The following is a 22143-nucleotide window of genomic DNA, read 5'->3' as shown; positions in this document are numbered from 1 at the left end:
AGGGAAAGAGCTATAAGTGTTTCAGAGAGGATTTTAGATACATGTTTTACAAAAGCTTGAGCCCCTGAAAGACCCAGATCCTTTTCCAGCCTCACTTAAACTTCTTAGAATACCTTTATTTTGGGCAAAGAAAAATTAACGAATGCTCAGGGGCGGCGTTAGGTAATGTAACCTGTGCGAAAGCACAGGGCCTTCTGCCACCAGGGGCCTCGCATCTCACTGTGGGCATAATCTAAAAATAAAAGGTCAAATGACCTATTTCATATCTGTGCAGGATGCAATTGAACTGCAAAAAGCAATTCAATTGCCTTGAATTTTTGCATACGATAATGACCCTGTCAATAATGTGGGATGAAGAACTTTTGGAATACTGGAAAAAGCCTCAAGTTGCTCTTTCAGTAGGAGACAAAGATGACATGGAAGGCATCGAACTGTGTGAAGAATTGAATAAATTTTCGCAAGTAATCCAGGAAGCCAAAAAGAATGGCACTGTAACGAATATTATGTCAGGATTAATTGTTCTTAACTGTTCTTTATACATCTGTATAAAAGAAGGAGATGCCTTATGTCTTGAAGAAACTTGTATGAGGAGTGTTTGGGTCATTTTCTTTTCTGTTCCACAATTTTGGAAGTTATTTTTACTTTGAAATGTGCCAAAAACCAGCATAGATATGCCTTACAGTTTAATTTATAAAAATTAAATTTGAACAGGTCCCTTGTCATTTCACTGCATTTTAAGGTGTTTCAATAAGTATTTGATCATATGAGCAGCACGGCTTAATTGGTATACCTGTTGTTGAAAGCTGACAAATTTGTTGGAAAAAACAGAAGACAACTCTTACGCTCGCCTTAGATGCCTAGACATAAATACAATTCCCTGGTTTGTAGTAATAGTCATTGGGAACCCGTAAATTGATATTACACAGGGCCTCAAAAGATCTAGCGCCCTCATCGCGAACATTCTTTGAATATATGCGTTTAAAAAAATGCGTTATATCAAACTATCAGATGAGGGAATAAATGGAGGGTAATTCAACCTTGTTCACAGCAACTCCGGCAGAGCATTTGAATCCAGTTGTTTGGAGTACATCTTTTCTCATTTCTTCGGCGATAAGTGCTCCCATCAAAATACAAAGATCTTGGTTATCAGTCGATTCAAAAGCATGCCTTGTGAAGTCTCGAATACCAGTATTTCTCTCTGGAAGAAACAGATTATGTTTTAAGATACGTTCCAAGGGTTCCTAACATGATATTTGAGTAAAATCCTAGTCAATTCCATAATGAAAAGAAGATATAGCAAAGAGAAGACAGAAATATTGCAAACGTCTTGAAATAAATTGTACCAAATTTTTTACTTACATTATGCAAAGAGAATTTTATTTGTAACATATTTGAAATAGGTTAGAGATTTATGACAACACGAAGAAAATTTTCGATAATCTAAAACTTGACCAGATGTGAGTGTCAGAAATGACAGCGCTGGTACACTGGAAGTCAAGCATATCTATCTTGTATGGGATGACGGTCGATGATTGTCACACTTCCACGACATGACTTACCTTCAATTTTCTAATTTATTGCACTGTCTTTTAGCATATATTTTGTGTTTAAAATAATAATGAATTTACACTTTTTCTTATATAATTATTTATTTTGAACGCTTAATACAATAAAAGCTCAGATTTTGGCACATACCAAATTTTGCAAATAATGCAATACCATTTAACAAATCATGGGTATTACTACACTGCAAATAGTAACCGCAAATAGAAAAAAAAATTTATAAATTAGTTTTTAATCATATAACAAAAATCTACTATACATAGTCAGGAACATCTACAGGGGAGGACACTGGGACAGCTTTGCTGTTATTAGAAAACCAAAATTGTACATAAGGAACAACAGCTATTTTATATTCCAAACTACGGGTGGCCATGCAACTCAACTCTTTGTACCTCAATCCTTGTTTAACTCAACCCCATTCAACCCAACCCAACTCACCACTAATTTAACTCGAGCCCCATTCAACTCAACCCCACCAACTCAATCCCATGCAACTAAACCCTATTAGAAGCAACCACATTCAACTCACAACAATATTCCATTAAATTTGATAGTTCGATGAATTCCTGTCAATAATAAAATATCCCTCTAAAACTGATTTGCAATCAGTTTTAGAAATACGCCCAAAATTTCCGACGCCTAATTGGCTTGAAACTTATATTCTCAAATTCCTGGGGTTGAGGCGACCCTAATGTGCCCAAAACTTGAAACAAATCTATTTGGCACAGCAACTAGTGAGTGAAAGCAATTTCGTTCAGTTTTTATAGTATCAAACTTTCATCACTTGCAATAAAAGGAAAGTTGTTCGGTTATAGTATTGAGTATATTAAAGTTGAACAGAGTTCAATTGTGGGAGCAGGGTTAAGCTGAATGGGGTTTAGTCAAATAGGGCTGAGTACAGGCTGAGTTAACTATGGTTAATTTGATCGGGGTTGAGTTGAACAGGTTGTGATGCAACATGATTGGACTGAGTTGAACTAGCTTGAGTTTAACAGGACTGCGTTGAACTGGTTGGCTTGCAAGGGGTTGAATTATAATAAAACCAAATAAATAGAATTGTTTTGACAAAAATAAATGTTTAAAATCTATCTGTCACCCAAAAATCATTTGTGGTCACTCCAGTCTTGCGTAAAGAATCCCAAATTAGAAAAATATTTACTGCTTTTAGGAAAAAAAATATTAAAAAAAACGTCAATTTCCGTTCAGGAGTCGGGTAAAAGAAGAGTAACAAGGCTATTCAAATATTTTAAGCGCAATATCATGCTAATTGCTTTTCCATTCAAAGTGATATCCGGTATGATGTTTTTTTTTCAGTAGGCCTAATAATGGTTAAAAATAAGCCAGATCAATGAAAAGCCATCACCTTTCTACCGCCCTCAGGTAACTTGATCAGTGCATTGGCTTTAGTGTGTGATTTTTTTTTATTACACAACATAAGGAACATCATTGAGCATCCAGTTTTTATGTCAAAATATAGATTAAATTCTCACAACCTGTGATTTTACCAGCTATAGAAGCTTTATATCGTGAATCGAAGCATAAAGATATAATTTGCACCCAACCCGAATAAAACCATATGAACCTTGTTGACGAATTTTCTTGTGTACCGACAAAATCAACAACAAATCATTTAAGCAAGAAGGGAGGGGATATTCCATTAAAACCAATCTAATCAATCGAAAACGTCGAATAGGAAAAATTTATTTAGTTGGAAAATCACCTAGTTTTGCTTGGTAGTTCCTAATTTACCTTCGAAACTACCAAAATTGAGATGATGGCCCAACATGGTACTCTAGAGCAGAGAGCAAGCAACATTGTGTCCTTTTGCATTTAATACATAGCAGAAACAAAGAAATTCGTAAGCTTTTCACAGCAGTAAGAAAATTCAAAATCTGGCGACTCCGTTGTTGTGTCAAGTTCTTGGCAATCCTTTTGCAACAGGATATTCGAAAAGGAAAGGTTCTGTCCTGATATTATAAACACAAAAAATATAAATTCTATGTTATAAATTTTCATCTATAATACAAAATAATATTGTCATGGATACACAAACCATCTCAAAATCTTTTCGGGGTGTGGGGGGTGGGTGTTGGTAATGGTAGGTCTGATTAAACTGACATGTGTTATTAAAAAGATAAACTTAACTGGAGGTGTCTAAAAGATGGTTTATTCAAAAAAACTACGCATTTCAAAGTTTGGAAACTTTGCAGAAGGGAATTTTCGTTGAAAAATGCTTTCTTTTGGTATTCTCATTGAAAAAATGTACTGTATAGATTTTGAAAAAGCATAATACCTCCCTCCCCCTCCGATATGTGTATGGATTAGCGCCACTGGAAAGGTGCCAAATGAATGTGTCTTCGGATGAACCTGACATAAACCTTTGGAAATTTTCATAAAAAATGGCTAAAAAAAGTGCAATAAAGAGGACGGGGCTTAGTTAAGTATCGAGCGGTCGATAGACAGTTTGTCAGTCTTGGACATACTAAAGTTGTGACATAATATAGCAGTAACACAAAGAAAGCAAACGATCAAAATGGGGTTTTTAAAGGCCAAATGAAAATGCAGAAGAAAGCACAGAAAGCGAATATTTCGAGAGAACAACCGACTCTCTTCTTCAGCGCGAACAATATAATAAGATCAAGGAAAAAACAAAAAACAAGTGCGGAAAGTACAACAACACCAATGTAAAAAAAAAAACGCCTAAAAATTAAATAAAATTCAATAAAATACCAAAAATTAAAGTCAAATACCTAACAAACAATAAAGTTGTTCGTTAGTATCCATCATTGGCAGTTCAATTTTGTTTTATACAAATCGCAGATATTGGCGAATAACTCCCATTATTTTTTTTTAAAGTATTTGATTGTAATTCTTTTAATTTTTGGTCTTTTATTGAATTTTATTAAATTTTTTAGGCGTTTTTTTCATTGGTTTTGTTGTACTAGCCGCACTTGTTTTTTGGTTTTTGTTTTTCCTTGATCTTATTATTTTGTTCGAGCTGAAGAAGAGAGGCGGTTGTTCTCTCGAAATATTCGCTTTTTGTGTTTTCTTCAGTATTTTCATTTGGCCTTTAAAATCCCATTTTTGATCGTTTTCTTTTTTTGTATTATGGCAGGCCAATGTGGGTTAAGAAATTATCTTAATATAGCTGTAGTACTAGAGGGGAGTACAGACCCAAAGGTCAAACTGCGTAAATGACAGAATACTACGATTTGAAATAATTTTCCACGATTTGACAAAATTTAAAATTACTTATTTTTCCTAGGGGACGGGATCCTCGGTTGGATAGCAAGATATGGAGTCCCTCTTTATTTTCAGATAAGGGCGCTGTGTTTAGTTTTATTTTCCCTCTTGAATATTATTTATATTTTTGGCACTTAAGCTTGATAATGAACTTGACCAAATCACCTGCGTAGCCCAATCAAATCACAACGGACAAATGGCCAAGTAAAAAAACAAAAAAAAACGATCAATTTAGTAGCTTTCAAAACCCCTTTGAAAACTTGCAACCGAGTCAAAGTTCGGCAAAATAACTAAATGTCAAGGTCTAGCACTCAAAATGCCGGTTTCGGTTAAAGACCTTCCTGGATTCAAAAGTAAGGCGGCAAAATTGAAATATTCACTAACTAATACATATTTACAAGGCGTGGTCATTTCTGTTTTTTTTTTCTTGTACGTTCATAACATCAATATAAAACGCTGAAATTGTGTCAAGTGGAGTAGTTCTATTTCTTATTCTGAAGTGAATAGATTGTTAAAACAACTAAACATTATGAAAGTAAGTATCACCCTTTTTTTCCCGAAACGTTAGGTCTTCTAAAACACAAAAACAGTTACAACTTTTTTATACGCTCTACTAAAATTCTTGCACCTCTGAACTATGTTAGTATGGAAATTACATTTAAAAAAAAATCAATTTATTCGTTTAATCAAACAGTTCGTGATAACGAACTGAAAGTAAGTAGCGATACGGCTCAACAGAATCTGGAACAGTAAGAAACAGAGTCTGGATATTAATATTTTGATGCTTATTCAATATATACATAACATTCTCTAAATTTAATGTTACTCAATCAAAAGTTACAAGCCTGAGAAAATTTACCTAATTTTTGAAAAAGGGGGGAAACACCCTTGAAAAATCAAGTGATCTAAATGAAAATCACACCATCAGATTCAGCATACCAGAAGAACTGACTATGAAGGTTTCAAGCTCCTATCTACAAAAATGTGGAATTTTGAATCTTTTGCTAGAAGCAAGATCACGGATGCGTATTTATTTGTTTGTTTTACCAGGGGTGATCGTATCGAACCATTGATCCTAGAAAATCGAGAGAGGACTCATTTGATAGGAAATCAAAAGTTCTAGTTTCTTTTTTTATGTGACCAAAACTATCGAAGGGCCGCTAAATCCCCTCCTAGCTTCCTTTTTACCCAAAATTATCTGATCAAAATTTTGAGATAGCCAGTCTTTTCAGCATGCTCGAAAGATCTAACTACTATGTCTTTAGGGATGACTTGACCCCCCCCCCACAGCCCCCAGGGAAGGGTTTCATTTTATCAGCTTTGCCCATTGCTTACATATAGTATTTGCTACTGGGAAGTATAAGGATATACTTTTTTTGGGGGGGGGTATTTTCTGGTGAGGATGCTTACGTGGGAGGGTCTTTCCATTGAGGAGTTTTCGTGGGGAAAGTAAATTTTCCATGGGAGCTGGTTTTCCCAGCATTAATTAAAAAACTATCAGAAATTAAATTAAAAAAAAAAACAAGTTTTTCAAACTAAAAGTACGGAACAACATTAAAACTTAAAACGAACAAAAATTATTATGTATAAGAGGGGGTTGCCCCCTCCTCAGTACCTCGCTCTTTACGCCAAAGCGTTTTTGAACTTGTAAAAAGCTTATTATTCTAATTAAACGGTCCTTGTGTATCAGGAGTCATTCTTAAGTAATTGGAACAAAAACTGAAAAAATAGCGTAAAGAGTGAGGTACTAAGAAAGAGGCCACCCCCTCATATACGTAATAACTCCTTTTCGTATTAAGTTTTAATGTTGCTCCTTACTTTAAGTTAAAAAAAACTTGGTTTTATGTTTAATAAACTGAAAGGATCTACGGTATTTATTCGTCAATTAAGAACCAAAGACATGGAGCTAGATTGATAGCACCCCTTAAAACGTAAGCAAATCCTACTTAATATAGTAACAACAAGTTCACTTTCAACTAAAATGATTTAAAACTTAACAAGTGTGCATAACCTTAAATATTTTGTTCAAATCTCAAGTTTTGTACTCTCAAGCTTAAGTACTTCAGTTTCTTGTGTCTTAACCCTTTTCGTTCTATCTTTACGACTTCCACATTGACCCATAAAACATCCAACCTCATGGAAAAAGAGGAAAACAGCGAGGACATGCATGTCTAACCTAAATTTTCTAAGGATGGGAGAGCTACGACCCTCCCCCTCCGAGCCTGAAGTCCTTTAGCTCCTTAATATAGTATAAAGGAATATTGGTAAAGAAAGGGATAGGAGTCAAGCTAAGTAAAATAAGAACAGTATTTTCAAAGTGAAAATATCCGTTCGGAGGCTAATTGGTCATCTTTCACACCGGTTATATTTCTTTGATTTTTTTTTTTTAAACAAGATTCTGTAGTCTTCATGGTCAGTTGGAAATCTGAGGACAAGCATACATACACACTACTGCTTACAGAAACAACTGTAGGCTTTTTCCGAACAAGTTCAATTACCGTGAAACCTCACACACAGTCTTCGTCCCACCACCAATGTCGTTCCGACAGGATAGAATTGGTTACCCAGAAGTGTCCTAGGGTGAGAAATCACCCTATAGTATCAACAGTTGACTTTAGATGCCTCCTACGGAAAAATGAAATAACTAAAGTCCCCTGCAATATGCTAATAGTTACTTCAGCTATTTAATGGATAACTCTTTATTTCAGGCATTTATTGTTTGTGCTTTGATTGCTGCAACATTTGCTGCACCTCAGCAATACGCGAAACCAGAATACAAGCCAGAGTACAAGCCTGCTGAATACAAGCCCGCCTACAAAGCTGCAGAGGTAATTTTTTTATTAAGTTATACTACAGAGTCGATTTCCATGATCCGTGCTGTCTTCCTAAACTTAAAAAAAAGTCTCAAGAAGCTAAAGTTTCGGTAACAAATAGTTTGATGAAGTCATCTACCTCACCCCTTATGGTACAGCTTATATTGTTAGCGATTTCCGATCACTACCAGTGACAATCATTGATGTAGCATCTGAATAAATCGATCCCCTCCTCAATGTCTCTAGGAGAAAAAGAAAAGAAGAATTCTATGATACCCATGTTAAAATCAAGATAGTGGTGTAATAATAAATAGCTAAGCCCTTAAACTACTGAAGAATTTCTGTTTTAGACTCGAAATGAAGATTTATTACCACCATTTAATTGAAAAATCGTAGCGACTGGATCAAAATGCCGCTTAGCATGATTTTAATGTGTTCTCCAGATAACAAACGGATGGATGCTAGTGATATGATTGTAGGGTTGCTAAGCCTAAAAAGCTACTGAAAAAATAAAGTTTAGAGAAATAAAATGAATATTTACTTAGTTATAAATTAAAGTTCTATTAAAGACCCCAAGTAATGTCATTTGAGATTTGGGTGTAAATCCGTCTATTGCGTTCGAAACAAGAATCAGTAAACTTTCCTAAGTGTACGAGATGAAAATGGCCATCTTTTTATATGAAAGAATATGTTTTTAAAGTACTTTATATAAAGTATAGACCAAATCCTCGTAGGATTTGAGCTTCGTCTGATATTTTTTTGCCAAAAAAAAGAAAAAGTTTTTAAAACTGAAAGCAAGGAGCAACATTAAAACTTAAAACGAACAAAAATTATTTCGTATATGAGGGGACTGCCCCCTTCTCAATACCTAGCTTTTAAAGCTAAAGTTTTCTACTACTACTACTACTAATAATAATAATAACTCACCGCAGCACCAAGCTGCCTGAGGCCAACACAACTATGCACGCTCCTCCTCCAACCCAATCTATTCAAGGCCTCCCTCTTTACACCCTCCCAGGAAGTTCCCATTTCCTTTGAATCTTTAATTATGACATCCTCCCACCCCAGACGAGGGCAAACTGCTTTCCGTTTAGCCCCAGACGGTTGGCCAAAAAGGACAATCTTCGTAAATCTGTCATCCTTCATCCGCAGAACGTGGCCTAGCCATCTCAACCATTCTTTCATTATAGCCCTAAAAAGCGGGATTGAACCTCATTTTTCGTACTAACTACTGTTTCAAATACAGTCAGTCAGCCGGGTACCCAGAACAATCCGTAGGCAATTTCCCTGGAAAACATCTAGTAGGTTTTCATTGGCTTTTCGGAGCGTCCATGCTTCAGAGCCATTTTTGACCACTGTCTTCACTGTAGTTTCCAATATTCTAATCTTGGTTAGCAGACTTATCTTCCTATTCTTCCAAACTTTTTTTAACTGTGAAAAAAACACCCTGAGCCTTGGATATTCTACTTTTAACATCTTCACTGCTCCCACCGTCTTTACTAATAATACTACCAAGGTAGGTGAAGCTGCCCACCTGATCAATCTTTTCGTTACCCAACGTCACCTTTTCGTCTTCAGTTATTCCTAGCCTTAGTGACCTAGTCCGGCTAGCAAACGTACCGGCTCGTCAAACCTATTGTTAAATTTAGTTGAAATTTTGAAACCCTTGGAAATAGCAGAATCAATTTAAACAAAAACCTCCTTCACAATTGAGGCAAAAAGGTATAGGAATTGAAACTCTTTACATGAGTTTCTTTAGGCTGAAAACAGAGGTTGGTAGTATATACAACTATTGGAATTCAGGGGCGCCAATAAACGAAAATGTGGTTGGGGACAAGGATTTTTTATATTCTCCGTAAGTAAAGGTACAAAAAAAATATTTTTCAAAATCTATAGAGGAAGGCAATTGCCCTCCCTCCAATCCGCAGCCCTGATAGAAACCCAGAGTGCTTCGTGCAACTGGCTCAAAACCTGAAATATATAGACCTTGGTTTTTATAACCGATTCATATTCATAGCAGTAAAATCTGAATCTGAGCAAGCAAACATTAGAAAGTAATAACTTGAGAGTTATTTCGCACAGTTGGAAATCCTTAGGGAGCAATCTCAGTGTATTCAGAGCCATAAAAATTCGAACATTTTAACGAATGCTTTCATTTATTGCAGTACAAATACGACTACGCTCCATATCAATTTGCCTGGGCCGTCAAGGATGACTACACTTACAATGACTACGCACATGAACAGGTCACCGACGACAAAGGATACACCAAGGGAAGTTACCGCGTTCTCCTCCCAGACGGTCGTGTTCAGACCGTAACCTATACTGCTGATGCATACAGTGGATACAACGCTGATGTTCAATACACTGGTGAAGCCAAATATCCTGAATACAAAGCACCAGCATACAAAGCACCATCCTACTCTGCTCCAGAATACAAAGCCCCCGCATATAAAGCGCCAACCTATCCTGCACCAGCATACAAAGCACCAGCCTACCCTGCACCAGCATACAAAGCACCAGCCTACCCCGCTCCAGAGTATAAACAGCCATCTTACAAGCCAACATATTAAAAATGCTGTGAAATTTGTGATTGACTATTTTTATATGAATAAAACTATTTTACAGAGAAAAGCTACTTTAAATTGGTAGTGCATTGACCTGTATAACTTTTTTGATTTGGCCTAAAAGGGTTCCTCTATTTGTGGACATTTAACTTTAAATACCATCCAATTCACGAGATGCTTTCACTCAGTAAATCAGGTTTTAGTATGCCAACCGAAAAGTCTCATGACCATAGAGCGAATCCTGTCTTGGAGTTAAGTATCGGGAGGAGGGGCAAGGGGAGCAAAACATAGATTTCTTCCTAGGATAGAAATCTCCTTCTTCGTTTTATGTAGAATATTTTCATAATTTCAGAACAATTAGTAGCTGCGTGGGGTCAATTATTTTTGTTGTCTAGTAAAATAAAGCAATAAAAGCCACAACATCCTACAAATATACCTTTTAAAACAGAAAATTTTAAGAGACCAAGTGCCAATGTGGGAATTATAATATTGGTTTGTAACACCTATGCTGTGTTATAACTGAATCAGCGACCGTGGAGTTTGTGTCCCTCTGAAGAAAATACTTAAAACGTAGAATTCTCACTTCACTCCATTCACAAAATTTATATTGAATGGATGGCGTGGACCTAGCAGACGGCTATACGCATTTTGTTGCTTATTTTGTTCGTTTACACTATTATCTGTAATTTCCTAATTTGTGCTTAGTCTCGGGTTACATCCGGGTATTAAAGTCGGGGGAGGGGACTGGGGCACAGTTAAACTGAAGTAACTAAGAAAATGCGATATAGAGAAAATTCGTGGACTTAATGAATTCATAGTTTAGAATTATAGGCTAGGGCTTCCTTAGGAGGGGGACACAAATTCCACCGATTGTTTTTATATCGATAGACAAAGACGGCCGTAGAAACTTCCCCCCTCCACCTTTGTAAAATTTCCCCTGGAAATTACCCTCCCCAGCCCTTTCCGCAGGAGCTGTGGGATTCATGTCATCCCCCTGGCTGTCTTAAAATTTTGATTAAATATCTTCGGGAACAAAAGGAGCTTGAGAGGGGGGACAGTTGCCCTCCACTCTTTTTGGTCACTTAAAAAGGGCACTAAAACCTTTGATTTTCGTTAGAATAAGCCCTCTCCCGATCTTCTAGAATCGTTGGTTCAATGCGATCATTCCAGGCGGGAAAAAAACAAACAGACATCCGTGATCTTTTTTCTGGTATTAAATAAAAAAACAAATTTTTTTAAATGAAAGTAAGGAGCGACATTAAAACTTAAAACGAACAGAAATTACTCCGTATATGAAAGGGGCTTTTCCTTCTCAACGCCCCGCTCTTTACGCTAAAGTTTGACTCTTTCTCTTAACTCTACATTTTAAACAGTAAAAAACTTTAGCGTAAAGAGCGGGGCGTTGAGAAGGAAAAGCCCCTTTCATATACGGAGTAATTTCTGTTCGTTTTAAGTTTTAATGTCGCTCCTTACTTTCATTTAAAAAAACGTGTTTTTTTATTTAATTTCTGAACGTTTTTGAATCAATGCATGTTTTGCATTGAGAATGAGCCATCTCGCAACATTCTAGGACAACTTGGTCGATACGATCACCCCTGGAAAAAAACAAACAAACAAATAAAGACGCATCCGTGATCTGCCTTTGCACTTTTTGAAAAAAGTGCAAATTTCAACTTTTTTACAGATAGAAATTTGAAACCTCTACAGCAAGGTTCTCTCATGTGCTGAATCTGGTGTTATAGTTTTTATTAAGATAGGTTGACTTTATGGATCGCTTTTGATGGGCAACGTCAAAAGCTGGTTAAAAAACCCTAACTGTTAGAACAAGGAGAAACTGAACACACTGAAATGCGATTTTCTTGGTTTTTAAAATTAGAAGGAGGAGTAAACTGTAACTTAAGGATAATCAACCGTTTAAAATCGATTAGTTGTCTCAAAGTTTACCCTCTTCGACTTTTACGCACTGTTTTGGCTAAAACTGATGTTCTACGGTATTACATGGTAGAAGTCCACTTCATGGCACCATTTACTTCGTTAGCTGCCTAGGAATTATTTTCCAACAGTTCGTGGTAACGAACTGTAGTAAGGAGCGACCCGGCTCAATAGTAACCAAAACTCTAAAAAATTGAATTTTGATACCAATAGCTACATCAAAAGAATCGATTTTAATGCTAATTTTAAATATATAAGTTTCATCAAGTTTAGTCTTACCCATCAAAAGTTACGAGCCTGAGAAACTTTGCCTTATTCTAGAAAATAGGGAGAAAACCCCCATAAAAGTCATAGAATCTTAACGAAAATCACACCATCAGATTCAGCGTGTCAGAGAACCCTACTGTAGAAATTTCAAGCTCCTATCTACAAAAATGTGGAATTTTGTATTTTTTGCCAGAAGGCAGATCACGGATGCGTGTTTATTTGTTTGTTGTTTTTTTTTCCAGGGGTGATCGTATCGACCCAGTGGCCCTAGAATGTTGCGAGAGTGCTCATTCTAACGGAAATGAAAAGTTCTAGTGCCCTTTTTAAGTGACCAAAAAATTGGAGGGCACCTAGGCCCCCTCCCACGCTAATTATTTTCCCAAAGTCCCCGGATCAAAATTCTGAGATAGGCATTTTATTCAGCGTAGTCGAAAAACCTTATAACTATGTCTTTGGGGACGACTTACTTCCCCACAGTCCCCGTGGGAGGGGCTACAAGTTACAAACTTTGACCAGTGCTTTCATATAGTAATGGTTATTGGGAAGTGTACAGACGTTTTCAGGGGGATTTTTTGGTTGGGCGGAGAGGTTGACAGGAGGGGGATGTGTTGGGGGAACTTCCCATCGAGGAATTTGTCATGGGGGAACAAAATTTCCATGAAGGGAGCGCAAGATTTTTTAGCCTTATTTAAAAAAAACAATGAAAAAATAAATATGAAAAGTTTTTTCAACTGGAAGTAAGGAGCAGCAATAAAACTTAAAACGAACATAAATTATTACGCATATGAGGGGCTTACCTCCTCCTAATACCTCGCTCTTTACACTAAAGTATTTTTAGTGATTTCAACTATTTATTTTACGGCTTTTGTGATTCAGTGGTCATTCTTAATGAATTGGGACAAAATTTAAGCTTTAGTGTAAAGAGCGAGGTACTAAAACATGAGATTACACAAGTTCGTTACGTAAGCTAATTTATAAGTTACGTTTATCTTTTAGCAATAAAAACATTCGTAAAAACTTAAAAGTTCTAGTTGCCATTTTAAGTTAGAAAAAAAACTATGAAAAAAAACTATGAAAAAAACAAACAGAGAAAAAAACAAACTATGAGAAAGCCATTTAGCCAAAAAAACTTACAAATTTCGTTTTAATTATTCCTCTGCGGAGAGCCAAAATCAAAGAATGCATTGATTCAAAAACGTTCATAAATTAAATAAAAAAAACAAGTTTTTTTAGCTGAAAGTAAGGAGCGACATTAAAACTTAAAACGAACAGAAATTACTTCGTATATGAAAGGGGATGCTTCCTCATCAACGCCCCGCTCTTTAAGCTAAAGTTTGACTCTTTCTCTCAACTCTGCTTTTTAAAACAGTAAAAAATTTAGCGTAAAGAGCGGGCGTTGATGAGGAAGCAGCCATCATGGATCATCAGAATCATCAACATGGAGGGCGATTAAGGAGATCGCAAATCAGAAAATGAAAGGCTGTCAGATTCAATTAGCCTAACTAAGTTATATAATCATTTTACGGATATTGCTGAAAAAGTGACTGAGAATAATTGTACCGTTAGAATGGAAAATGAATTTGAGAGATGTCTACCTGAAGAGGCTGACTTCTCGTTATACCTCAAACCAGTAACCATGACGGAGTTAAAGGAAGTGCTAGCATCGTTTAGAAATTATTACTAGTTTCGATTACTAATTTTCGTTAGTAAAGCTATACATACTTAACATTTAAAAGTAAAATTAAAATGAGAATTAACCCTAAAACAGAACTCACCGAGGTCTCTGGGGACAGAGTTGTGAATTAAAATCTGTAGTATCTGTTATGTTTTTTTTTCTTTGTTGTTTTCAGTTTTTGTTGTTTTAATAGAATTCTCTCTCTCTCTCTCTCTCTCTCTCTCTCTCTCTCTCTCTCTCTCTCTCTCTCTCTCTCTCTCTCTCTCTCTCTCTCTCTCTCTCTTTCTAATTAGCTTATTAGTACGATCACTCGTAGTGGACTTGCGACATGGCAGTTCAATAGACAGACCATCAGGAGCATTATGAAAATCATTAATATATAGAAGGAAAAATAATGGGCCGAGGAAAGATCCATGTTGAACTGCATGTTTCACTTTCCCAGACCCTGATATTGCCACACACTGCATCATACAAGTGGGAAAAGATTGAATGAATCTTTGAATTCCAAAGCCTTGTCACGAACACCAGCATTGACTAACTTCCGACGCAGTGTTCTGTGGTTAACACAATCAAATGCTTTAACAATATCCAAGAACAGAGAAGCAACTTTCGTATTAATAGCTAATGAAACATTTATTGTTGTCGTGAGAAACAAAAGAGCCTGCTCCGTTTACTTATTTTTGCAAAATTCGAAATGGTTTTCGTGGAAACAATTTTGAGCCTCCGAAAAAGTTTACTATGTCGTACAGAAAACTTTTTCAATAATCCTAGAAAACACTGAAAGTAATGCCATTGATCCATAGTTACCAGGGTTGGTCCAATCACCACTTTTAAATAAAGGAGTAGCCCTGCACATTTCATACAATCTGAAAACACTCTTTTCTGAAAGCACAGGCTAATCAAAAACATAAAATCAGACTGAATCGAACTAAAAATATACTTGACAGCATTCAGTGGAACAAGATCGATACCGGCAGCAGAATTACTAAACGAAGCAAGCATTTCCTTTAACTTCGTCATGGTTACTGGTTTGAGGTATAACGAGAAGTCGGACTCTTCAGGTAGATATCTCTCATATCCATTTTCTCTTCTAATGCTACAATTATTCTAAGTCACAATTTCGGCAATAGCGGTAAAATGATTACATAACTGAAGGGCTAAATAAATCTTGAAACCTTTCATTTTTTTTCTATTTGACTTCCCCTATCACCTTCTATTTTGATGATTCAGAGTATCGGTGGAGGGAGACTCATTTGAAAGATAAAAGATTACCTAGTGACCTCCGCAGCTAAGGAAGTAAATGGCGCCATGAAGTGGACTTCTACCATTTAATACCACAGAACAACAATTTTATCCAAAAAGGTGAAGAAAGCTTTGAGACAGCTGATCAATTTTAAATGATCGAATATTCATAAGTGAAAGTTTACACCTCCCTCTCATTTTAAAACCAAGAAAATCGCATTTCAGTGTGGACAGTTTCTCCTAGTGTGGAACAGTTAGGGTTTTTCAAACAGCTTTTGACGTTAGCAATCATAAGCGATCCATCAAATCAGTGAACTTACTAAAAATCACACCACCAGATTCAGCATATGAGAGAACCTTGCTGTAGAGGTTTCGAATTTCTATCTATAAAAATTTTGAAGTTTGTACTTATTATTACCTGAAAAAAGATCACGGATGCCTGTTTTTTTTCACCAGAAGTGATCGCATTGAACCAAAGATCCTAGATTTATTATTATTTATTCATATTATTTATTGAGATTTATTTATCCATTAATATTAGTAGCTGTTCTATGTTTTTTACCATGACTGTCAATCTAATTTATATTCTTTTTGGATATCATTTGCAATTTCTGGTTGTTTTGAGTTTGAGTTATTGCAGGTTTCTATTTCTTCTGATTTTAAACTTAATATCACCTTCTCTTTTCTTTAGAAAAATACTACTTCGAATTTTTTTCTAAATTTAAAAAAAATAAAATTCAAAGGCGCTTTGTGTTTCTACTATGCTAAAACCGTACGTATATTATTTTGTGTTTTCAGTAGCACAGTTTTATATAATTATAAAAAAAATCGGCAATTTTTATGACTCAGTTTATTTGAGCAAGTTTTGTAAATAAATCTTGTATAGACTGTGAAACAATCGTTTTTGTTTGCTTTCAGTTTCAACTTTGCTCTTTACTTCTATCAGAAAAACATTTTTTTTTCTTGGTTTTAGTGTTTCAACGTAAGACGACAATTTTGTTATCATCCAATAGCCTACTCTAGATTTAACTTTTTATATCTACCGAGACCCAGTTTTGAAATTTACTTTACATTTTTTTTATTATTTTTTTGATTGGGAAACACGTTGGAAACGCGAAAGAATACGATAATTTTCATATTTTTTAAGCAAGTTTAAATCATTTTAAAAAAAGGCTAACTAATATCCTAATGCGGGCACAGCAAATGGATACCTCTGAAACTAATAAATCTAATGATAAAAGTTTTATTTTCTTTGTTGGTGCTAGTTACAAGTGTTGGCTGATCGCAAAATCGTAAGTCTCACAAAGATCACAAATCTTGAGAAAAAAAAATAGAAAAAAATGTTTAAACTAGATGCAAATGTTTAATATACCATTTTTCGTGCCTTGCACAGAAAAACATAAAATATGGCATGTATACAAATTTCCTAGACTAGAACTCAAAGTTTCCTTAGATAACAAAGAAAATACTAAAATACAGAAATAAATCCCTGACAACAATGAGTAAAAGACAACCAAGGCATCACTTAGTACTACTTCACTTAAGGTAAAGAAATATATAGCGTTATGGAGGCTCAACAATTTTAATCAGGAGTAACTATTGCAAAAAAGCAAATATATTGGCCTTAATGACTAAAAGATAGTTACTAGCGCCAGCAGTAGTGGCGGCCCAATCTATTCCTAGACACACATATCCCTGCTTTTAAACATATCCCTATCCCTCCTTTTCATGGGAGCCCTGAGTAACCAATGCTGCAGTAGAAATTTCAGGGGTTGCCGGCTAACCATAGAATGGGAGGAGATGTTTGCAAGAAATTTTATATCATTAAGCAAATTCAAGTCAGAAGAACAGTCATGCATTACAGCAAAAGCGAATATAATGAATATACAAAGATTACAAGAAGAATTAAATATAATAGTGAAATATATTGAAGACAATGATCTGAATCAGTCTATAAAAAAGGAGTATGATTTTTACTAGTGAGAAAGAATAGTCTATAATTGGTAGTTAGAGAGTCAGGATTAAAAATGATTGGATTTGAAAACCAAACAATCATACGGAATCTAGTGACTTAAGAAAAACGTCTGATTCTAGATGATGATTTTCTAGAGTTATCTCTTCAAAGGAAAATATTTTCTCAAAGAATGTTTAACGATATAATGCAAAATGAGGCTCTGTGTTTGGACTACTGCTTGAAACTTTTCTGTCCTAGTTCAGATGCATTTACTCAATTTATAGACATAATAACTGAAATAAAACAAAATTAGAGTGTGGTTTTGCTTTTAACCTCTACCTAGACGACCATTTTACAAGGGAACAACAAATAAATCGAAAAATCTTCTCTTTACAGGTTTTGTGACGTCATTCAATGACTCCTCCACCTAGAAGACATTCATTAATTGATCATGAATCAGTTTCTTTTTGGAAGTGAGACATGTTCATTATATTTAGATACATTGAGCAGCTGGTTATCATGTGAGAATTGTACTTTGATTGAAGACTATACTGAAAAATGTAGATTATGCAATCCAAGTAAAATGCATAGAGGGTATGCTGTGCAAATTAAAGACTAATTCCTATCTTGTAGAGATTTGTAACTCTCATACTAGAGGTTTCCTGTGCTCCAATCGTATCGTCGTGGTTTTAAATTGCTTTGGGAGGAAGAATCTGGTCTACGCTTCAATTGCTCGAATATTAAGAGAGTCTGGTTTTCGCGACATCACTGTGATGATACCGGCTACTATGATTATAAACCTACTGAAGTTAATTGGATGTTATAGAAAGCGATTCTTCATGTGAGCATTTTGTATGTGACATTGCTTTAAATAAGCAAATTGAAACAAGTGAATTTTGTAATATGAATAAGAATAGTATTATTAACTTTACAAAGAGATGTAATAAATGAAGTTACATTATATTGTAGAAAATGTGACCCTGACTTGGATCTCAAGATGAACACAAGTTGAATCCTGACGAGCTGCCACCACTTATCATAAAGGATGATTACCTATACGTGGAAGAAGAAACCTAAAGGATACAGAGTTTTGTACATTCAAGTTTTATTAAAAAACGAATTCACAAACAATTTTAAAGCATTCCTCTCTTAGGGCACTGAAATTTATATTATACAGGTGCGAAAGAGTATTTTCTACTAGAAAGTCATTCGATCGAGGATTATCACCAGAGATGCTAAGAAATTCACTCTAAATATATCTGCGACATCGAAAAATAAACTATAGGAGTGCATAAAAACCACTACTTTTGGCTGATAAATCTTGCACTAGCTTCCAATTTTGAACTATAGATTTTCCACTTCGCTCAAAAAAGGTTTGAATGTGAGGTGCATAGAATGCGTATTGTAGGTGAAGAGGATGAAAAAATTCAATATTTTTCGCTGTTTGAAAGATGCAGATCCGATGCCCCATCATTACAGTTGATGGGCTACTATTAACAATGATAAGGGTATTGTTAACGCTTTGAATATGGTCGAGGAAATCCGACAATATACAATAAGATTTGTATTTGGGCATGTAGGGATCTAAATTGAGTATATTGAGTATTTCATTTGTATTCATGGTGCCAAGTCTAATAGAACACTCCCATCAAGGGTAATTTTGTGATAGGTTTCAAATTAATTTGATGAGATTATCCTCCAGTGATTGAATCATTAGACAATTTACGTTGTGTAACCGTGAAATTGACTTATTAGCTGTATTAATAAGTGCAACCATAGCTATACCTACACAATCTTCCCCACCCAATGTCTCCAATACCTCTACCAATTGCATGGTATTACTCGAGGCTCTTTGAGCATGCCCATAAGAGACTGCAACGGCTTCATGTTCTTTAACACAATTCGAGTTTGATGGATCGAACACATCAATGAGTTTGGCATCGATATTTCATACCACCTTCTCACTCTGAAGGAGCGAATTCTGGAAATTCTTAAGCCACAAGATGGCATTGTTGCCCGATAACTTCTCAACAGATTGGGACCCGTGACCCTTAGAGTGCCTCAAATGCTGTTTCAACTTTGATTCGTTGCGTAATATTGAAAGACACTTTGGAAAATAGTAGCAAGCACCCCATTTGTTCCTTTATCCTCACTTAAAGCCCGACTAATACTAGAAATAGGAAAGAAATGTCCAATTGCATCAGGTTCACTGGCAGGCTCGTAGAGAAGCCATACCCAGTATTTCACCGATTCAACGGACGGTGCCCTTACTGAATATATTACCCCCTTTTTATCTTTAAGTTCCCCCTCTTCATACTCTGTATCGTACTGTAACACAGAAACACCCATCTTTAAATGCTCATTGGCCCTGTGAAAAATATCTATCCCTTAAGTGTTACAGGAATTTGCCCATTTAAACAATTAATATCTACTTTAGTATACAGCGCCCCCTCCCCACTACTATTAACTAATAAATCATCCAAATGTGTTTTACTAGCATCATCTCTTCGGGGTTTATGTCCTGCAACAAGGACCGCGTACTTGGAGCACTCTAACCATGTATCAAAACAAAAGCGTTGTGCACCTTTACACGCCCTCAAATCTGTATTATATTTTCGACTACCCCCTTCCCAACCCACCTTTTAAAACAAATTCCTTTTGAAATTTCGTTACATTTAAACCTAAATTTTCTAAATAAAACTATTGAGCCATTCCCAATTTCATTATAACTCTCTACCCTATCAAAAATGCTACCTACCCAATCCAAAAAAGCGCCCTCAAAATGATGTAAGTCTGGGTGAAGCGTCCGGATCTCCGTTTGTAGGTGGAGCGAGTAGACGTCACCAGTATTTTAATTTAAAAATATTTTTTGAGCGATGGATGCTTTCACAATGTCCCGCCCTCCCGCCTGCCAAATCTGTCATTCAAGAAGTGCCCAAGTCTAGCTAATATAGGAATGTTTTATATCTACTGGATCCGTATGGATACTACCATTTGTAAGAGTATTGAAGGGGTTTCGAAACTCACTCCTAAAGACATAAATATTATGCAGAGCGGAGTTTGCTGGAAAGAAATCAGGTAAAACAGGGGGTGAGCCACTTCCAATTTTTCCTGATTACCCTATATCACTGTGTCTGTGAAAGGCGGGCACCTGTTCTAGCACCCTCTCGACCTCGCTAGGCGGTGATTGTTCTAACAGATTGTCTAAAAATTCTGCGTCGATGCCAAGATCCTTCACGAAACTACCTACATCAAAGTTGGAGGAAAGCATACTAATAGGACTTACCCCCCACACTTAAACACCGCTCAAGATTACTATTCTCAGGGGGGAAGACATGGACTCTCAGGGAATTAAGGTCGCGGCGACAATACGTTCTCGATGTACGTCCCTTGTGTAGATGGTAATGCTGGTATGGTAACCTAGAAAATAATAAGAGCTTATTAGCTCATTAAACACTTGATTCTATCATGTGAAGGAATTTATACTGAGCTGAGAGAATACAATATTAGTCTGTAAATGTTTGAGAGGGCAGGGTGACCCTTCGGGATATATCGAGACTACACTACCACCAAAAGGTTTAAAAAGTATACATGGACACTCAAAGCATCTCTTCGTGTCCACAGACCCCACACTACGAGCTATAAATTTAAGACCAGAACTTACCAAATAAATGTGAATAAGTTGGCCCTTTAAGTTTCAGGTATTATAATGTTCTAAGGAGCCTTAGAAACTTACTGAGAGGGAGTTTGTGTCCATTGGTGCTGATCCAAGGAGGTCAGTGAGCAGATTGCCAACTCAAAGCTCAAGATCATCATTGGCGGCCTGGAAAAAGAATAACAAATTCTTACTCTCTTGAAGTATTTATGATTTTAAGTTGTGAAAACATATGTTATTAATCTAGGGGCCAGTGACAGTTCAAACTCTTCAGAACGGACCATGCCCACTATTAAACTGAAAAGAATGTGTTATTCGAGTTATTTCTTTCAGGACTGCCAAGAGCCTAGTTATTTTTCCTTTATTAATCCCGAAAAGAATGGGGTGTTTTCATTGCGATGAAAAAAGTAATCAAATGTGATAAAAATGCCCTCAAATTCCCTCTCCTAAATATTTTCTTCAGAAGAACGTTAAGTTTCCAACACTAGAATACATTATTTCGAGAGCAAACAAAATCCTAGTTTCTTTTATTAACTCGAAAAGAATGTCTTATTTTTTAGCTATTTCCCTGGGGTCATCCCATAAAACTATTGGTACGGGGTCCCTTTATAAACCAAAAAGGAATACGCTACTTTTTAAAGATGTGTAATATTATTAATATTCTAACAGCCAGAGAAGTTTATCTCGCATAAAAATTTAGTTTTTAGCGTTAAATCATAGCAAAAGCCCTTGAAAGCCTTTATTAGGCTGAAAAGAACATATTATTTTTAGGATAGGGCAATACCTTTAAAGCCCCCTCCCAGAGGCAACGAACAAAACCTTGTACATCCTAATTATTTTTCCCTTTGTTAGTCTGAACAAGTATATACATTAGCTATAAAAATGTTACGTTTTTACTGTGATTCAATAAGTTTTACGAAAGAATATTGATAATATGACTTACATTAAGATCGACTGCTCCATCTTTGCATTGCACACGCGGCACAGCTCTCGAAAGTCACACACCCTGTCTCTGCAGGGGGAGGGAAGAGGTGCTTACAACATGACCTTGTATGGCAGAGGTGAATCTATTTTCACCACGGACAATATTGTCGCATGTTCTCGTCTTCTTGTGGGAGGAATCCCTTCTTGGGTAGGGTTTTCCTTAAAAAGAAATAAAATTGTAGTCTTTTGTGTAGTGAACAAACATCTTATGAAGATTAGTTTTTATAAAAAGGATATATATTGTTAAC

General features: G+C 35.9%; 2 protein-coding genes across 2 annotated transcripts in view; one reads left to right on the top strand and one right to left on the bottom strand.

Annotated features, from left to right (window-relative positions):
* The window catches only part of LOC136030120 (DNA polymerase eta-like), a 200297-nt gene that overhangs the window by 16113 nt on the left and 162041 nt on the right, over positions 1–22143 (bottom strand). Inside the window, exon 4 of the mRNA XM_065708803.1 lies at positions 1038–1198. Within this exon, the coding sequence (XP_065564875.1) occupies positions 1038–1198 (161 nt within the window). The remainder of the gene's footprint in view (positions 1–1037; positions 1199–22143) is intronic.
* Positions 5183–10253, top strand: LOC136030123 (uncharacterized). Its single transcript, XM_065708807.1, has 3 exons — positions 5183–5341; positions 7515–7634; positions 9785–10253. The coding sequence occupies exons 1-3, from the start codon at positions 5336–5338 to the stop codon at positions 10190–10192; spliced, it is 534 nt and encodes a 177-aa protein (XP_065564879.1). The 5' UTR covers positions 5183–5335; the 3' UTR covers positions 10193–10253.

Source organism: Artemia franciscana, chromosome 8 (genome assembly GCF_032884065.1).
Source record: "Artemia franciscana chromosome 8, ASM3288406v1, whole genome shotgun sequence".
Taxonomy (NCBI): domain Eukaryota; kingdom Metazoa; phylum Arthropoda; class Branchiopoda; order Anostraca; family Artemiidae; genus Artemia; species Artemia franciscana.
The sequence above is the reverse complement of the archived record's forward strand: the minus strand, read 5'-3'. Positions and strand labels throughout refer to the sequence as shown.

Bases quoted from the DNA above. Each gene is read 5' to 3' on its own strand.
- LOC136030123 (XM_065708807.1), top strand. The intron at 7,635-9,784 runs GTAATTTTTTTA...CATTTATTGCAG, and splicing joins CCGCCTACAAAGCTGCAGAG to TACAAATACGACTACGCTCC.